Source organism: Dipodomys spectabilis, unplaced genomic scaffold (assembly GCF_019054845.1).
Source record: "Dipodomys spectabilis isolate Male_0828 unplaced genomic scaffold, ASM1905484v1 ptg000157l, whole genome shotgun sequence".
Classification (NCBI taxonomy): Eukaryota; Metazoa; Chordata; class Mammalia; order Rodentia; family Heteromyidae; genus Dipodomys; species Dipodomys spectabilis.
The window spans coordinates 23,850,093-23,868,242 of NW_024870834.1; the positions used below are offsets into that span (position 1 = coordinate 23,850,093).

The 18,150-nt window shown below is 49.2% G+C and overlaps 1 protein-coding gene across 1 annotated transcript in view; it reads right to left on the reverse strand.

Annotated features, from left to right (window-relative positions):
- The window catches only part of Galnt16 (polypeptide N-acetylgalactosaminyltransferase 16), an 83,878-nt gene extending 65,946 nt beyond the window's left edge, over positions 1-17,932 (reverse strand). The window contains exons 1-2 of the mRNA XM_042692639.1: positions 17,894-17,932; positions 17,241-17,560 (exon numbers count right to left, since the gene is read on the reverse strand). Coding sequence (XP_042548573.1) covers positions 17,241-17,417 — 177 coding nt within the window. The 5' untranslated portion in view covers positions 17,418-17,560; positions 17,894-17,932. The remainder of the gene's footprint in view (positions 1-17,240; positions 17,561-17,893) is intronic.
- Positions 17,933-18,150: the final 218 nt, after the last annotated feature.

Below are 18,150 nucleotides of genomic sequence, written 5' to 3' on the forward strand. Positions count from 1 at the left end.
AGTAGCACTGTGACTCAAATGGTAGAGTGCTAGCCTGAGCAAAAGAAGCTCAGGGAGCAACAAGGACAGTGCCCAGGCCCTGAGTTCTAGCCCTATGACCACCACCAACAACAACAGAAAGAATGAATGACAGAAAAAGAAAATATACATAGATTATTAGAAACTGACACATGCCAAAACATGAATGAACACTGAGGACATTATACTAAATAATCAAACACACACACACACCACATACACACACACACACACACACACACACACACACACCACATACACACACAGAGAGTCAGTGTATACTCAGTGGTGAATGTCTGCCAAGCTCCCCAAGTAGCAACAGTACCCCTATCTCTAAATTTGAGTGTTCTTTTTTTTTTTTTCAAGAAATATAAAGATTCGACATACAATTACCTGCACTGCCACCAGCTAACATTTGCTTCAAGCCTCTCTTATTAAAAATAATCAAAGTCTCTTATTAAAACAAATGAAGGGATTGGAAAGGTGGCTCAGTGGTAGAGCACTTGCCTTGCATGCCTGAGGCCCTGGGTTTGATTCCTCAGCACCACATAAGCAAAAAGAAAAAAGCCGGAAGTGGCGCTGTGGCTCAAGTGGTAGAGCGCTAGCCTTGAGCTGAAAAGCTGAGGGAGAGCGCCCAGGCCCAGAGTTCAGGACCCACGACCGGACCCAAAAAAATAAATAAATACAAAAAATGAAATCAAGGTTCCTTTTGGTCCCCCTCAAGAGGGAGTTGTCTTTCTCCAAGAGGATACTGCTTATTAGTATGCCATGCATCCTATATTTGTTTGCTTTGTGCTGTTCCTGGGGTTTGAACTCAGGTTCTGGGTGCTGTCCTTGAGCTTTTGTCCAAGGCTAGTGCTCTACCACTTGAGCCACTTCCAGCTTTTATTGAATAGTTGGAAATATAAGAGTCCACGGACTTTCCTGCCTTGGAACCATGATCCTCTGATCTCAGCCTCCTGAGCAGCTAGGATTACAGTTGTGAGTCACTGATGTGAGGCTGGACTACAGTTCTGGGGGGGAGGGTGCTACATTTTTATTAGCATATATTAGTTATCCAAGGAGGGGTTCATTGTGACACTTCCACACATGTAAACAATGTATCTGAATCAACCATCATTATCCCCTATCCTATTCCCATTCTTAAAACAATGTCAACAAGTTTCATTGTTTTATTTTCATACACATAAACATCCAACTACATTCATCCACATTCATCCTCTTCTTTAGCTTTTCTGCTTCTTCTGCCTCTTCCTGGTAGCTTTCCCACCCCATTGAGACTCTTTTACTTTCCTGTCATGTTTTTTTCAGGGTGTGTTAATTATATTTGATCCATTTTTATACTCTAAGATACATACACACACAAATCCACACACTCCCAGTAACAGTGTATGAAACGGGTTGTTATTGGTTCAATTTGCATAAAAGTCAAAAACACTAAGGGCTCACATCTATAATCTAGCTATTCTAGAGGCTGGGATTTGAGGACTATGGTGCAAAGCCAGCCTGGCAGCCAAATCTTTTCTCCAATGCACGGGCAAAAAGCCAGAAATGGAAGCATGGTTCAAGTGGTAGAGTGCCAGCGATGAGCAGTAAAGCTGAGCAAGTATGTGGGCCCAAGTTTAAGCCCCAGGTACTGGCACAAAAATAAACAAGCAAACAAAAATAAACTTTTTGGGGGGCAGTACTTGAGATTGAACTCAGGCTTTGTAGAAGATATTACCCTTGTGTCATGCCTCCAGCCTCTTTTTGCCTTGGTTATACCCAGACTGGAAAGGGCTGGGATTCTCCTACTGTGCTTACCATGTCACTGAACCCAATCATTGGTTGACATGGAGTCTCATGAACTTTTAGGGCCAGGCCATCTCTTGACATGTGACATATGAAAAAAAGTCAAACCAGTTGTTCTCCAACTTCTAACCACAGAAATAGTATTAAATTATTATTGTTTGAGGGAATTCAGTCTTGGGGAGATTTTTTTTATGCAGCATTAGACAACTACTATACAAGTTATCAAGTCAGAACAACTTGTATGATAATGCTTGCACAAGGCACCATCCTGAACTCTCCATGTGAATTAGCTCATTGAATCTCTGCTGAAAGCAAGTCTGCCAGCATCCACATTCAACTGGTAAGAAAGCTGGCCCAGAATGCTCCAGTATGTGTGAACTGGCAGACCTAACGTATGAACCCTGCCCAACACTGGCCCAGGATCTGTGCCTATCACTGATATTCCATGCTGCATCTAGACAAAGCCATAAGCAGGAATTTGGCACCAAGAAGCTGACAAATCCACAGCACCTGCTTTTAAGGAAAGGCTCTGAAGAGGAAAGAGAAGAGAAGAAAAAGGGCCAAATCCTTCTCTTTCCCTGAACCCTCCAGATCCCACTCTTTGTTTCTGTCTCTGACTATGGGGCCAGTAAGCTGGCCTTGGACCAAAGCCAAGTTCACTTCTACTGAGCAAGAAAAGGGGGCATTGACAAGAAAGTCTCACTCAAACTGTAAGCCACGCCCCTAGTCAGGCTCTGGACCCTGGAGACAGCCAGTGTCTCCCCTGCACATGTCCTGGCTCAATATAAATCTCATTCTTGTTTCTTCAAAGTGATCAGTGCCTTAAAGTCTCTTAGCTGGTTTCTTAGCTGGGCACCAGTAGCACATGCCTGTAATCCTAGCTATTTAGTAGGCTGAGATCTGAGGATTGAGGTTCAAAGCTAGCCCTAGGAAAGTCCATGAGACTCTTATCTGCAATTAATCACCAAAAAGCCAGAAGTAGAGCTATGGCTCAAGTGGTAGAGAGCTAGCCTTGAACAGAAAGAAAGAGAGAAAGAAAGAGAGAGAGAGAGAGAGAGAGAGAGAGAGAGGAAGGAAGGAAGGAAGGAAGGAAGGAAGAAAGGAAGGAAGGAAGGAAGGAAGGAAGGAAGGAAGGAAGGAAGGAAGGAAGGAAGGAAGGAAGGAAGGAAGGTAGGTCAGGGACAGTAGGCAGGCCAAGTTCAAGCCCCAGGACTGGCACCAAAAAGTCCACTGGTCTCTAAGGTAGAGAACAACAAGTTCATCTAATACAGGAATAGTAAATTCCGGGTAAATTAACTAGAGCCCCTTTCCAAAGCCCTTGGCAGACATAGCTAATCGATCCTAGCCTATTTGCCACTCAGCCTGGATGCAGCTTCAAGTCCTTCGCACCATGGTCCAGCCTGCCACCTCCACAGGTTCTGTGGGCATTAGAGCAGAGACCTATTTGTCATTCTGGCTCTAACAAGACAAAGATGAAACACCAAAAGCAATAGGCCAGAACTAATCCCTCTCCTTTCCGGGGGAGTAAAAGGCTTCCTACCTCCACTGCTCCCATCCTCCTCCTAAAACCCATCTTCATCACAGCGAGAGCTTAGAAAGGATCTCTAAAAGAGAAGAAGGCATTGAAAGAAAATATTGACCTTGATTTTAATGATGATACAAAGACCAGAGCCCATGCTGGCCAGTGTCCTGTGCACATAGATGATGATTAGGAAGGCCAGTTCAGTATCATCCTAAGGTCAAGGTAAACTGGAGTACACAAACACATTCTTTCCTTTCTATATAACACTCCTAGTACCCAAGAGCATCCTGAACCAACATGAGCCTCAGTCCTTGCCAGATTTCTATACTATAAATTATATATGCAAGCCACCTATATAATTTCAAATTTCCTAGTAGCCATGTTAAATAGGTAAAAAGGAACAGAGTAGTACTTGCTTAGCAAGTATTGAGGCCCCAAGTTAAATCCACAACACCAGGAAAAAAAGGCAAAATTAATTTTAATAATATACGGGGCTAGGTATGTATTTCAGTGATAGAACATGTATTTAGCATGTGCAAGGCCTAGGATTTGAATCTTAGCATCCCCTTAAAAAATTAGGTATGGAGCCAGGCTCCAGTGGCTCATGCCTATAATCCTAGCTACCCAGGAGGCTGAGACATAGAGGAATGGGTTTGAAGGGTTTAAAGCCATCCCAGACAAAAAAGTCTGGGATTTTATTTTTAATTAATGAGCAAAATGTCTGACTAAAGACATGGCTCAAATGGTAAAGTCCCAGATATGACCAAGAAGACCAAGAGAGAATAGAATGGGAGGCCCTAAGTTCAAGTCCTAATATTAGCAAAAAAAGGTATGTGTGTGTGCCCAATATAGTCAAATAGTATCATCCCAACACATTAAAAATAGCAAAATATTTTAAATTCTTTTTCTTTGAAGTCCAGTACGTATTTGACAGTATATTTTATTTATTTTTTTTTTGGGGGGGGGGTCCGGTCGTGGGCCTGAACTCTGGGCCTGGGCGCTCTCCCTCAGCTCTTCAGCTCAAGGCTAGCACTCTACCACTTGAGCCACAGCGTCACTTCCAGCTTTTTTCTTTTTGCTTATGTGGTGCTGAGGAATCAAACCCAGGGCCTCAGGCATGCAAGGCAAGCGCTCTACCACTGAGCCACCTTCCCAGCCCCTTGACAGTATATTTTAATTTAGACACTAAATATCACTAGAAATACTTGATCTGAGGTGAGATGTCATAAAAATTTGTACTGTAGATTCCACATGGTGAAATTTAAAGGTTTCCCAATAATGGAAATGCTTGTGATTTAAAGTTTAAATAAATGAAAATGAAATAAAATAATATTCCATTTTTCGGTACACTAGCCGTATTTCAAGTATCCACTAGTGGTCTCTGCTCGGTTCTGGCCCAGATGAACGGCACTACGCTCTCTGAGTCCTCTCAGCTGTTTCTGAGCTTTTGGGTTGCTTAGGCTCCTCTGAGCATTCTCACTCAAGCCTGTTGCCTCACACCTGGGTTTACTCTTCCCGGACCCTTTTCCGGAGCTTCTGCTTGCTCCGCCCTCGGCTTTGGCCCCAATGCTGGCTTTCAGGTACACGGAGCCCTTTTCCAGTCCACTTGGAGCCCCAACTTCAGGGCACAGGTCTAGGTGTGGTTCATGTGCTCCTCTTGTCCGGAAGGGCTATGTAGGTAAAACTGAGTTCTCTGATGCACAAGGAAAGGATTGGCAACCTTGGCAGGCATCGGGGAACAAACCACTTCCTTCTAGTGTTTGGAAGACGACTTTGCCATTTTCAGGCTGTACCAGGTGTCCCCAAGTCTGTAGCCCCCAAAACGTACTCACTGACTTCCATGGCCCCTGCAGTCTTGGTCTCATCCTTGAGTTTTTTTTTTTTTTTTTTGTCGGTCGTGGGGCTTGAACTCTGGGCCTGGGCGCTGTCCCTCAGCTCTTCAGCTCAAGGCGAGTGCTCTACCACTTGAGCTACAGCGCCACTTCCCCTTGAGTTCTTTTTTATTATCTGGATTCCTGAGTTGGTGAACTGTACTCAGTTCTGACCATCACATCCCTTCCAGCCATCAGAACCACAGCAGACATCACTAGTCGATCATGTGTACATTCTTCTTGAGTCTCATGCTATCCCAATCCCTGGGATAGTGAGCCAAGACTGCCCACTCACACCACCCCATGGCCCACCCCAGAATGCAATTTCATGGGGAGGGAAAAGATGGCTTCTAAGCAAAGAAGTCCAAGTTCTAAGCCAATCTGGTCCTAGAGTTGAGAAGAACAGAAGCAAACCTCCCTCCTGGAACTTAGCAATCACCTGACAACTTTGGGGGCCACATGGGTTCCTTCCCACTGGGGTGTCCCAGTGGGAAGGCCCTGAAATGAAAATCCTTGAAATGTCAGAAGTCCTCCTCACCAGTCTGTTTAAAGAAGCTGAAAGCCAAAGCCACTGTGAGGAGAAAAAGGGAAGAAGCAGTGCCTAAAAGCACACGATGGCCAAAGCCACTGCATGTGCGTGACCCAAGGCACAGGAAGCCAACACTGCCACTTGCCAGGGACCCACGAAGCCCTCTCAGCCCAGGAGCCCGGGCACTGGGAGAACCACGTGAACCTCAGGGGACACTGCAGCCCCACATCCATGCCTGACTGAGGACGTGGGTGGGGTCCCAGCCTTGCCAGCCTTGACCACCCAGGCACAGGTGCCACCTAGGAGTGGGAGGAAGGCTGAGTACAGAACAGGGAGAAGCCCAAGTCCTGCACTGCCAGTCTCAGCTGCACTTGGAGGGCACACCAGGAACCAAAGCAGGAAACAAAGGAGGCTTTGATCAGCTGTCTGCTCCCTTCCAGACATTCCTCCCGCCTAGCCTCGGACTTGACCTGGCCCTGAGCTTCTGTCTTTTTATGTGTTTAGGCCCCAGCATCCACCAGCCTCCACCAGTGTCATAACACACTACTCTTACACTTCCACATCCTCCCACCCCATACAACCACACACACACACCACACCACACACACACCACACATAAATGCCACATGTCATCCACACCTCACACAACATGTCACAGCACACCACACACACCACAGCTCACCCACACCTCACATCACACATATAATACATATAGCACATACATCCTACACACACACACCCATACAGTGCATATGCCATGTACATACACCACAAACCACATACATACTGCCCATGTCACATGACAGAAAACACACTACACTTCTCTCCCATATAATACACACCACACACACACATGTCCTGTACATCTCACACACTTACCACACGTATTACACACAAACATCCATGCCATATATGCATACCACATACACATACACTAAAATACAGCACAAACGGACACCACACCACTCACACACACACACACACACACACACACACACACACACACACACACATCTACATATAGCACTCATGGTACCACAGAATAAGGACAAAGTGTTCCAAAGCAAAGAACATTAAGAACCAACACTTACAAATACATTTGATCATCTCACTGGAAAATTTTCTGAAATAAATGAAAGCCATAGTTCCCTGACTTACCAAGTCTGTCCATTACTATAATTTATCACTTCCCCATGATACAAGGGCGGAGTTTCTGAGTCTGTCTTTACCATAGCCCAGGAGGCCTGACGGCTGGCCTGCACCTCTGGCTGCTTTTCCGCTAGCACAGGCTGCCCTAGCCAAGGACACCAAGCACACACCCTCCAGGACTGCGCCTGCGCCTGTTTAGAACACTCCCTAGATGCGTACATGGCTCACTCTTTCCATTCAGGCCTGGGCTCAGATGCCAGCTTACCAGAGAGGCCCTTCCCGGTCATATTCTTCCATAGCTGCCTCCTTGTGCTTTATTCTGTCCATATTGCTTGGCACTGCCTACTAACGGCTGTGTATCTGATTGTCTGCCTCCCCCTCCAGCATGGTTGTCTCACTGCCTTTGACAGTCCTGGTGCAAGTGTGCTCAGTAAACAATTATCGAGGGTGAATAAATTAGGCCTTTGGTGTTCTGATCAGTAAGAGGAGGTGCCACATGGTTCTTTCTAGTTGGTCCTTTGCTATTGGCTGTCATTTCTCTGTGTGGCACCTAGCAATTTCCTTACCTTGCTTTGTCTGATCTGCATTTATAACTAAGGAAAGGCCGAAGGCTGTCAGGAGGTGACCAACCTCATTAACTACTTTAACTGATTTTGAGTTTTCTTTTTTTTTTGAGTGGTACTGGGGGTTAAACTTAGGGCCTTGTACTTGCTATTTAGGTGTTCTATCACTTGAGCTATAACCCCTAATGCATTTTACTTCAGTTATTAGGTCTTATATTTCTGTCTAGACAGGCCTCAAACTGAGATCCTCCTCCCTCCTACTCCTAGGTAGCTGAGATCATAGTGTATACCACCATGCCACGTTTGTTCATTGAGATGGCGTTTCCCTAACGTTTTAGAGGCCTGGGCTGGCCTCAAGCTATGATCCTCCCCCATCTCAGTCACCTGAGTATCTGGGATCATAGGTGTGTACTACCATGTCCCTGATTGTGGGGGTTTTGTTGGTGGTAGTGGTTGTGGGGCTTCAACTCAGGGCCTGGGCAGTGCCCCTGAGCTCTTTTGCTCAAGGCTAGTGCTCTACCACCACTTTGAGCAACAGCACCGCTTCCCATTTTCTGGTGATTAATTGGATAAGAGTCTCATGGGCTTTCCTGCTAGGCTGGCTTTGAACTGCAATCCTCAGATCTCAGCCTCCTGAGTAGCTAGGATTACAGGCATGAGTCATCAGCACCGGGCATAGAGAACCTCTTTCTAGCCCATTAATTGCTTTGATTCTGTCAACCACCAGCACCTGGCTAGCTTGTGGTTTTTCTAAACAACATTCATTTCCAAGCTGTGGCCTAAGGGCAATTCCATGCCTGCCTTCCACTGTCAATGCTCAAAGCAGGGGTCTTTGTAGCTTCCCACTGGCTTTGGATTGTTGAGACATCTGAAGCCACCTGAAGGTCTGGAACACAGCTGCATGTACATCTCTGTGCATTCCTAGACGTGCTCACAGATACCTTCTGCAGCTAGTGCAGCAGAAAGTGGCTGTGTCGGCCTCTGGGAAAGAGAGTTAGAACCAGGCAACTCCTCAGGGGAGTGTAAAGGTTTCCAGCACAAGAAAGGCTTCTGAACATAAGTGGTCTGACTCTGTATACTTAGCCCTCTGGCCTTATTCTCCTTGAGTCAAAGCCTTGTTGGACTTTGAGCCCTAGCAACATGTTGGTGCTGGGAGGGACCTCAAAGATCCTGCGGTTTAGTCCTTGTCTGACACATGAGGAAACTAAGGACCAGAGAGTAGAAGTGACTCAATTATATAGCCCCCAGGAGTAGGACTGAGCCCAACAGTGGTCACCTGGCAGTCACTCGCCCCCTCATAGGGTGGCAGGTTTCACAACCACGAATATGTTAGAAAATGTTACCACCTCTGAGTTCTGAGTTAATGTCATTCTCTTTTTTGTGCTTGAACTCAGGGCCAGGGCACCATCCCTTATCTTTAGCTTTTTCACTCAAGGCTAGCACTCTGCCACTTGAACCATACCTCTACTTCTGGCTTTTTGGTGGTTTATTGGAGATAGGAGTGTCAAGGATTTTCCTGTTCTGAGCTGGCTTTGAACCTCAATTGTCAGAGTTCAGTTTCCTAAGTAGCTAGGATTACAAATGTCTTGACCTTGACAGAGCCAGACCACATTTTATGAAATAGCAAAAAAGGAGGGCTGCTGTCTTCATGTAAAGCTTTTCCGGACAGATCTAGAGAAGTGGACAGGCTGTTCCTGGGCCAGACTTGTCTACTCAGTTGAAGAAGCAAGGGTCTTCCATTTGTCCTTTTTGCTCTAACCAGCCTGCCATTCCTGTTACAAATGTGCTCAGGATGGCCATCCCATCTCTGGTCAGGTAGTTTTCATAAGGGCATCTGAAACCCTGAGGCACAGCAGGCTCCATAAACAGGCCCCAGGGCACTGCCAACCCCACTGGACTGAATCCTGGAATTAGAAGTAGAATATGGAAAGGTGGAACTTCCTAACAGGCACCACCAGGCTCCAAAGAAAAAGTGCTGATGAGCAGTGCTCCCTGCTGTGCGGGGCCAGTCTCTGACCTTCCTCTCAGAACAATTCCAAGGCAGCAGCAGGAGGAGCGAGCACTTGGGGGCTTCTTTCACACAACCCACTCCCAGCCCAGTGCTTGGCCAGCTCTGCATCCCAGGGTGCCAGATCTCCTGCCGTGCAATAATTAGAACCTATTTCGGGATAGTAAGTCTTTTTTCTCCCCTTCCTGCTGCTGTGGGAAGCACTTATCTGCTGACAGCTTGCGGGGTGACTGCCTCCCTGGTGGGACTCTGGACCACTCCAAGGTAGGATGGTTGATTCTGCAAAGAAGCTTTCCTTCTGCGGCAGCAATCCCTCTCCCTGTAACTTCTACCTACTGGCCTGGTTCTAGTCTTTAGAACCTCAGAGAATAATTCAAGTCAGTCTCTTGTGCCATGGGGTAGCACTTGCCTATAAACCCAGCACTTGAGGCAGGATTACAGGGAGGGCAAGGCCAGTCTGAATGACATAGGGAGACCCTATCTCAAACAAACAAACAACAGCAAAAGGTTAAAGAAGTCTCTTGTCTTTTCTAGTGACTCAATGCTAACTAAGCACTGATGGTGGGGGGGTTAAGAGTGAAGTTCAGTTAAGCTTCCATGCTGCTAGGTTTTGTTTGGTATGAGGTTTGGCATTCTTTCCCACAACAAATGTTTACAGAGTGAATTTGAAGCAAAGTACCAGAGGGCTCCTGGCAAAGAGAAATCCTAATATAGTCACTTCTCAGGATCCAGTGGGATTGATTCCAGGAACTGCCATCAGGCTACCAAAATGCACTGACATCCCTTATATAAAATGACAAAGTATCTAAATATACAACTTATAGTATCAAATAAATTGCAAATGCTATGTAAGCTGTTATTCTACCATTAGCAAATAATGAACCTCCCCCCCAAAATAAAAAGTTCTATAGACAGACGCTGATGGCTCTCACCTATAATATTTGCTACTTAGGAAACTGAGATCTGAGGATCCAGGTTTGAAACCAACCTGGGCAGGAAAGTCCATGAAACTCTTTTTTTTTTTTTTTGGTCGGTCATGGGCCCTATCTGGGCCTGGGCACCATCCCTCAGCTCTTCAGATAAAGGCTAATACTCTACTACTTGGGCCATAGTGCCACTTCTGGCTTTTTCTACTTATGTGGAGCTGAGGAATCAAACCCAGGACCTCAGGCATACAAGGCAAGCCCTCTTCCACTAAGCCACCTTCCCAGCCGTCCATGAGTCTCTTATCTCCAACTAACCACCAAAAAGCTAGAAGTGGAGCTGTGGCTCTACTGGTAAAGTGCTAGCCTTGAGCAAAAAAGCTCAGGGACAGCATCCAGACCCTAAGTCCTCAGTTCAACCAATACACACATTAAAAAAAAAAAAAAAAAGCCGGGTGCTGGTGGCGCATGCCTATAATCCTAGCTACTCAGGAGGCTGAGATCCGAGGATTGTGGTTCAAAGCCAGCTCTGGCAGGAAAGTCCATGAGACTCTTACCTCCAAATAACCACAAGAAAACGGGAAGTGGCACTGTGGCTCAAGTGGTAGAGTGCTCACCTTGAGCTGATGAGCTGAGGGACAGCGCCCAGGCCCAGTTTCAAGCCCCACAACTGACCAAAAAAAAAAGTCTGTAGCTGATCAGAACAGATGCATTGTTTTTTTCCCTCAATGTTTTTTTTCATGCATTCCAGGGCTCAAACTCAGGGCCTGGACTCTGTCCCTGAGCTTCTTTGTGCTCAAGGCTTGCATTCTACCACTTGAGCCACAACACCATTTCTGTTTTTTTTAGTGGTTAATTGGAGATGAGTCTTACAGGACTTTTCTGCCTGGGCTGGCTTCAAACCATGATCCTCAGATCTCAGTCTCCTGAGTAGTTAGGATTACAGAAGTGAGCCACCAGTGCCCAGCTTTTTCCTCATTTTTTTTTTTTCCAGCCGTGGGTATTGAACTCTGGGCCTGGGTGCTGTCCCCAAGTTCTTCAGCTCAAGGCAAGTGGTCTACCACCTGAGCCACAGTGCTACTTCCGGTTTTCTCATAGTTAATTGGAGATAAAAGAGTCTCACAGACTTTCCTGCCCGGGCTGGCTTTGAACCTCAGATCTCAGCCTCCTGAGTAGCTAGGATTATAGGCGTGAGCCACTGGCACCCGGCTTTTCCTTAATATTTTTTTTCTGCTTATGTGGTGCTGAGGAATCGAACTCAGGACCTCATGTATACAAGGCAAGCACTCTATCACTGAGCCACCTTCCCAGCCCTCCTCAATATTTTTAATCAGCAGTTGTTGAACCAATAGATGTGAAACTATAGAGATGGAGGTCCAGCGGTATAGAAGACTTGGGTCTCATCCTGAAGATGATTCTGGGACATGAGCACAGGCTTCAGAGTCACAAACACCTCATATCAAATGTACTCACTAGTCATCAGACCATGGATAGCCTCAGTTTACTCCTATATTACATGGACTTAATGACAGCATTATCTCATTCAGTTGTTGATGGGATTCAAAGAACTAAAACTTGTGAAATACTTGCACAGGGTCGAAGTCTCAAATGAATGTAGCCATCATAAACACAATCAGCACAGACAGCATTTACAGAGGACAAGCGCAGAGAAGCAAAGACCATAGACAATCAGAGGAGAGGGACGAAGCCACCTGAAGCCACGTTCAGAGGGGGCCAGACACAGTGTGTGACCAGAAGGCAAGTATTCTGATTAAGTGCAGGAAATGTAGTGTTCAAGGGTAATTATCACTTGACCCTGTCTGAAATTGGCTTCCTGCTCCTTCCCAGACTTGTAACTTGCATTTGTTCAGCCCCCCTGGGTCTGTGCCACATTGTTCATGGGAAGGTGCTTCAAGAAGCAGGCTGGGCACAATCTCCAATCTTGTAACTGTAATGAACTGCTCAGCTCTCGGCTCCCCTCTGGCCTCAGGGCAGCTTCCTCCATTACAGCAAGACAGTCTCCTGGGCAGCTCGGCTAGCCTTACCAGTCCCCCCACTCCACACTACCTTAAATGGCATTTCTTGACCTGGGGGCTTTCTCTGCTCACTGAGCTGACAAACACTGGCACAACAGAAGGAGCTGTGCTCCCAAGGCCCTCAGAGCAGCTGGTAGGGGACTGCAGTTACAGTACAGAAATAAAGGGCTGTCAGGAGAATGAACAGAGCCCTAGGGCCTCTGACCTTCTAGGGGGGAGACTTGGGTTATCAACATCCTTTCAGACTTGGCTACCTCTGGGATGTCCCCATATCCCAGGGCAGGTCTTAAATGGCCCAAGAATAAACCTATTGACAGGAAGTCAGGCTTTTTTTTTTTTTTGTCAGTCATGGGGCTTGAACTCTGGGCCTAGGCACTTTTTCTGAACTCTTTTGCTCAAGGCTAGTACCCTACTACTTTGAGCCACAGCACCACTCTGGCTTTCTGTGGTTAATTGGAGATAAGAGTCTGATGGGACTTTGTTACCAGGGCTGACTTTTAACCTCAATCCTCAGATTTCAGCCTCCTGAGTAGCTAGGATTACAGGCATGAGCCATCAATGCCTAGCTGGAAGTCGAAATTTTAAAATCTGAATGCTTTGGCACATGGTGAGTGTTGGTCGTTTTCCCTCACCACTCTCTTCTTCTTGTGTGGCACCTAGACAAATTAGATAAAAAATCATTTTCTGTCATGTAGGCAAATCATATTTCTGCAGCTTCAAAATGTACACATTATAAAATATAAACTCATCCAGATCAGACTGAATCCTCTGCTCTCTGAACATTGCCAGAAAAGCCTCACCACTGTCCAGTTCTACTAGGAAACTGGGGGGTCCCTAAAAGGCTGGGAGGGTAATGTCCCTCCACAGGTGGAGGGACATGTGGTCACAGCACATCACAAAACTTCTTAAAGCCATGTAAACTTTCTAGAAATCACACTGTCATTGGCTTAGCAAAGCATCAACAAACCTTGACAATCACTGAATCCATGTTTAACCCACAGATTAACCAAGGTTCAGAGATGTTAAGTATTTTGTCCATAGTCACCCAATCAATTTCAAGATAAGCAACTCCAGTTTAGGAAATTCTCGCTAAACCTGAAAACGTTGTAACAAATGAGTGCTTCCACATTAAAAATACTCAAGACAGTTGTGTGTGTATGTGTGTATGAATGCACGTGTGTGCGCACACGCATTCTCACATGTGCCCATATTGAGCCCTGAACTCAGAGCCTGGGCACCATCCCTTAGCTCTTTTGCTCAAGGCTGGTTCTATCACTTGAGCCACAGCTACATTTCTAGCTCTTTGGTGCTTAACTGGAGATAAAAGAGTCTCACAGACTTTCTTGCTGGGGCTGGCTTCAAGCCATGATCCTCAGATCTCAGTTTCAGGATTATAGGTGTGAGCCACCAACAACTAACTCAGTCCTTTTTTTTTTTTTTTAATAGTGTAAAGCAAAATTCTGTGTGACACCTTGTCCCTCCTCATGACTGCTAGAGAACTGGCACATGGAAAGCCCTAATCTCAAACCAACAGCTACAAATGATCTTTAAGAGGTGCAAAGATTCTTCTGCCTCCTGAGCTAGCTGCTGTCCTACACTTACGTAAATGTAAGGGGACATCTCCAAATACACTACCTTATCCAGACAGCACAACATGGAGAGGTGACAAACCCTGCCACATCATAAGCAGCCATACAGACATGGAACCAGCATTTCCTTTCAGCTTCACCGATTTTGTAACCAAACAGTTCTCATCAAAAATTTGTGACACAAGGGCTAACAGCAGGACAGACTAATAAAACTCACTCCTCCCTTAGAAATCGGGCCATACAGTTGCCATGCCGACACCCCACAATGCCAAACAAGCATCTCCAAGGACCAGAGCAACTTGGCTGGCTTGGATAGGCCAACCAGAGTGAAGCTGCTTGCTGGGCTACGCTGTCACGCAGACGCAGACCCTCCCTTTCCCAGCCCAGCTCTCTGATTTCCCTGGGGAGTGATGATGACGCTTGTCTGAATTTGCTCAGCCTTTGACAGCAGAGCTAGCCACTTCATTCTCTAAGAATCCGCAAGTCTACATGCAGAGCCCTGGCCCAACTTGACAGAGAAATGCTTTGGAATGGTGAGGGCAGTGAATGGTTACACCAATTTCAGGGAACAAGCATATCCTCCGTTGCACCTACACCTTCTAAGTTGAGCAAAGAGTTCAACTCCCAGAGATGCTGAAACATGGGTTCTCTTACCTCCTTCCTTACTGTCAAGTTGCAGCTGTGAATAAATAATAAGGGGATTTAAAGCTCAGACCATTCCCAGCTCCCAGAAATCCTATTGCACTACTTTATAAAAGAAGTACTTATTAAGTCTTGCTGTGCACATCAATGTAGGGTACTTGGGGATTCCAGCATGATCTCTGGCTGTGTGGTTACCATTCAGCTGAGAATTACATGGAAGTGAAATGATTGGAAGATAGAAATACAGTGCAAAGCAGTGTTAAAAAGTGGTGGGCAATCTGTATTGATGTTGGTCAGACACTCAGGCTAACATATAAGAACAGAGAAGGGGCTGTGGGCCTAAGTAGCAGGAGAAGGCTTTGCCTCTCCACTTCCTTCTTCTCCCAGTACCTTCACTTCCCTGTTCCCAGGTATCTCATCTCCCTGTAACTCCTTCACATCTGACACTTAGCTTCTAATTCTCTGTCTCTACCTGCACCAAGACTGCACCTATAAGAATAAGGAGGGAGCTGGGCGCTGGTGGCTCACGCCTGTAATCCTAGCTACTCAGGAGGCTGAGATCTGAGGATCACGGTTCAAAGCCAGCCCGGACTGTGAAACTTCTATCTCCAATAAACCACCAGAAAACTGGAAGTGGCGCTGTAGCTCAAGTGGTAGAGCGCTCGCCTTGAGCTGAAGAGCTGAGGGACAGCGCCCAGGCCCAGAGTTCAAGCCCCATGACCGACAAAAAAAAAAAAAAAAGAATAAGGAGGGGCAAGAGGGTGTTTATGAGTGCTTCCCTATGACCTCCAATTCACACCCCTCAAAACAAGGACTTGTCTGGATTAGGGGTTCTGTTATCAGAGGCTCTGGACAAGTTTCTAGCACTCTCTCCTTCCCTCCTCTCCTCTCCCCTTCATTCTCCAACCCTTCTAGATCACAGCCTCCTTCCTATTAGAACACCACCGGAGAGAGGCGACAGGCCTCTACCGGTCTACCTCTACCCTGCTAGCTCCAGGTTGCCTTCCCTGAGACCAGGGCTGGTCTCTTTTGGAAGTGAAGAATGGAGGCTGCTGGAACTTGTGTCGTGAGTGCTCCCTGGGGTCTAGGGACCTCTGGCTTGGCTAGTTCTGTACCAATCTGTCAGTCCACCTAGATCTCAGCACGCTGGGATCTTAGCACCAGAGCCCAGTCTTCCTGCCCAAACACTGACAAGTGCTTTGGAAACAGTGTGTTAGGTTCACAAGATCCACAGCCCAGAAGGAAACACTCCATTTAATCAGGCCTGTCCCCAGAGATGTACCAAGGCCAGGATCCAGAATAAAATCCGCAGACTCTTGGTCTCCCCCACCGATCCAGAAACATCCTTCACAGAGGGTTTTTTTTTTGATGTTTTCCCAGGTGGGATCTAGAGCAGGAAGGCAATAAGAGAGTGGGTCCCTACAGACCCTCCCACACTCCTGGGGTTCAAAGTTGCCTCGGATCGACTTAACAAGCCTGGTAGAGCTCCCCCTCCCCCACCTCCCAAATCTTTCCCGTCAGAGTCGCACCCTCCCCCACCCCTACTCCAGCCTCTGTGTTCTCTCAGTCTCAGTCTCTCTCTTCCTCGTCACGCCAGGCTGCCCAGCGGTCTATGTCCAGGGCTGTGCCAGGCTCTCGCCCCAACCCCCACCCCTGTCGTCGGAAGAACAGTCTGGTTCCAGCGCGCTCTCGGCGAATCCCAGCCATCTCCGGCCTCAACAGGTGCCCGGGGCCGGACCACACGGAGCCCGGACGAGGACGGCGCCGGGAACGCCCCCTGCAGGCCAGGGGAAGCGCCGCACGCCCCCGCCCGAGTCCCCCGAGAGCCGGAGGCCCCCGCGGCGCCGCCGAGCCGCCCCCCAACCCTCGGCCACGCCACACTGCCTTTGTTTCCCCTGCTTGCTCGGGCTGACCACTTGCGAGGGAACCGCTCAGCCCAGACGCGAGCACTGCCCGCTCACCTGCAGCGGTGGGCCCGCGTGCTGGGGGTGAGCAACGCGTGCGGGGTGAGACCTCTCCCCACTAGACATCCCCTGGGGGAAGAGGACGGTCAGTACAGAAGAAATAAGTTGGCCCCGGTCGAGAATGGGCGCTAAGCCCGGAGCAGCGCCCAGGGCGACCCTTTCCCTCCACGCCCCCACCCGAAGTCCTCTCCCCGCTGGCGGCTGGAGAGCTAGAGCGCACCGCCGCCACCTACGCGCTCCCGCCGCCCGCTCGCGGCGCGTAAGGACCGAGCCGCCTTCCGGGGCGGGCGCGGCGCCCCCAGCCCCCAGCCCCGCGGCGCGGTGCCGGGAGGGCCGCCACGTTCCCAGCCGCGCGCGCACGCAGGGCCCACCAAACTTGCAGCACTTTCTCCCAGCCCCCCACCCGCTGTCACCCTCCCCTCGGTGCACGCACCCTGGCCCCGGCGGGCCGGCAGGGGTTGCCATAACAACGGGCAGGAATGCTCCAACATATACAAAGCCGGCCCAGCGCGGCGGGCACGCAGCCCCCGGCCGGGCCCCGCGCCCTCGGCTGCCGAGCGGGGGCAGGAGGCGCGTCGCAGCTCCCCGGGCCGGGCCGGGCCGGGCTGGCCGCCCGGCGCACCCGCTGTACTCACAATGAGCGGGATGGTGCGGTCCTCGCGGAAGGGTTCCGGCCTTCCTCCGGCCCTCTGCGCGCCCCGGCCGCCCGAGGATGCTGCGTGGGCTCGGTTGTCCTGCCATAAGTAGTAGAAAGTGCCCAGGATCCAGGCTACCGTCAGGATGGCGATGGCATTGGCGCGGATCTTCCTCATGGTGGACGGACGGACGGACGAACAGACGGACGGACGGCCCCAGTGGGAGTCGAGGCCAGGGTGCTCTCCGGGCCGGGCTGGGGGGGTGGGGGGGAGCCCGCAACCTCAGCTGTTTGTTTTCGCTCGCGGCTGTCTGCTCAGTCCTGCAGAGCAGAAAAAGGAGAGAGGTTGGGGAGGGTGGGGGGAGTGATAGGGAGAATCAGGAGCCGAGCGATCCTCACGGTCCTAATGCCCTTCAGCCCCGAGCGCGCGCGGCCCCCAGGCGCCCATTCATTCGCGCGCCGAGCCGCCGCGGGCCGCCCCGGGGCGCACGCCGGCAGTGGAGCGCGCAGGCTGGGAAGTAGCGGGGGGCCTTCCTCCCCGGACCCGGCGAGACCGACGCCCGCAGACCAGTGGCGACCGGCCAGGGCCAGCTTCGGCTTCCACTGTCCGCAACCGATCTCCCGGCTGCTGTCCCGCGTGGCCCACCTACCCACCTCCACCCCGCAGCGAGCGGGCATAGGCCACCGACGATCTCAGCCTTGGCCCTCGCCGCGGAGCCGCAGTTCCGGGCGGCGCTCAGAAACTGCGCTCCGGCGCGGGATTCAAGGTGTGCTCAAGCCAGCTCTAAGCAAGGGGCAGCTGTGCGGGGAGCAGAATCCGGAGTTTGCTTGGGAATCATCCGTAGCTAAGGGTGCCGAGCTGCTGGCCGGCCCGCCCGGAGGAGGGATTGGAAGCTGAATCATTCGAGGAG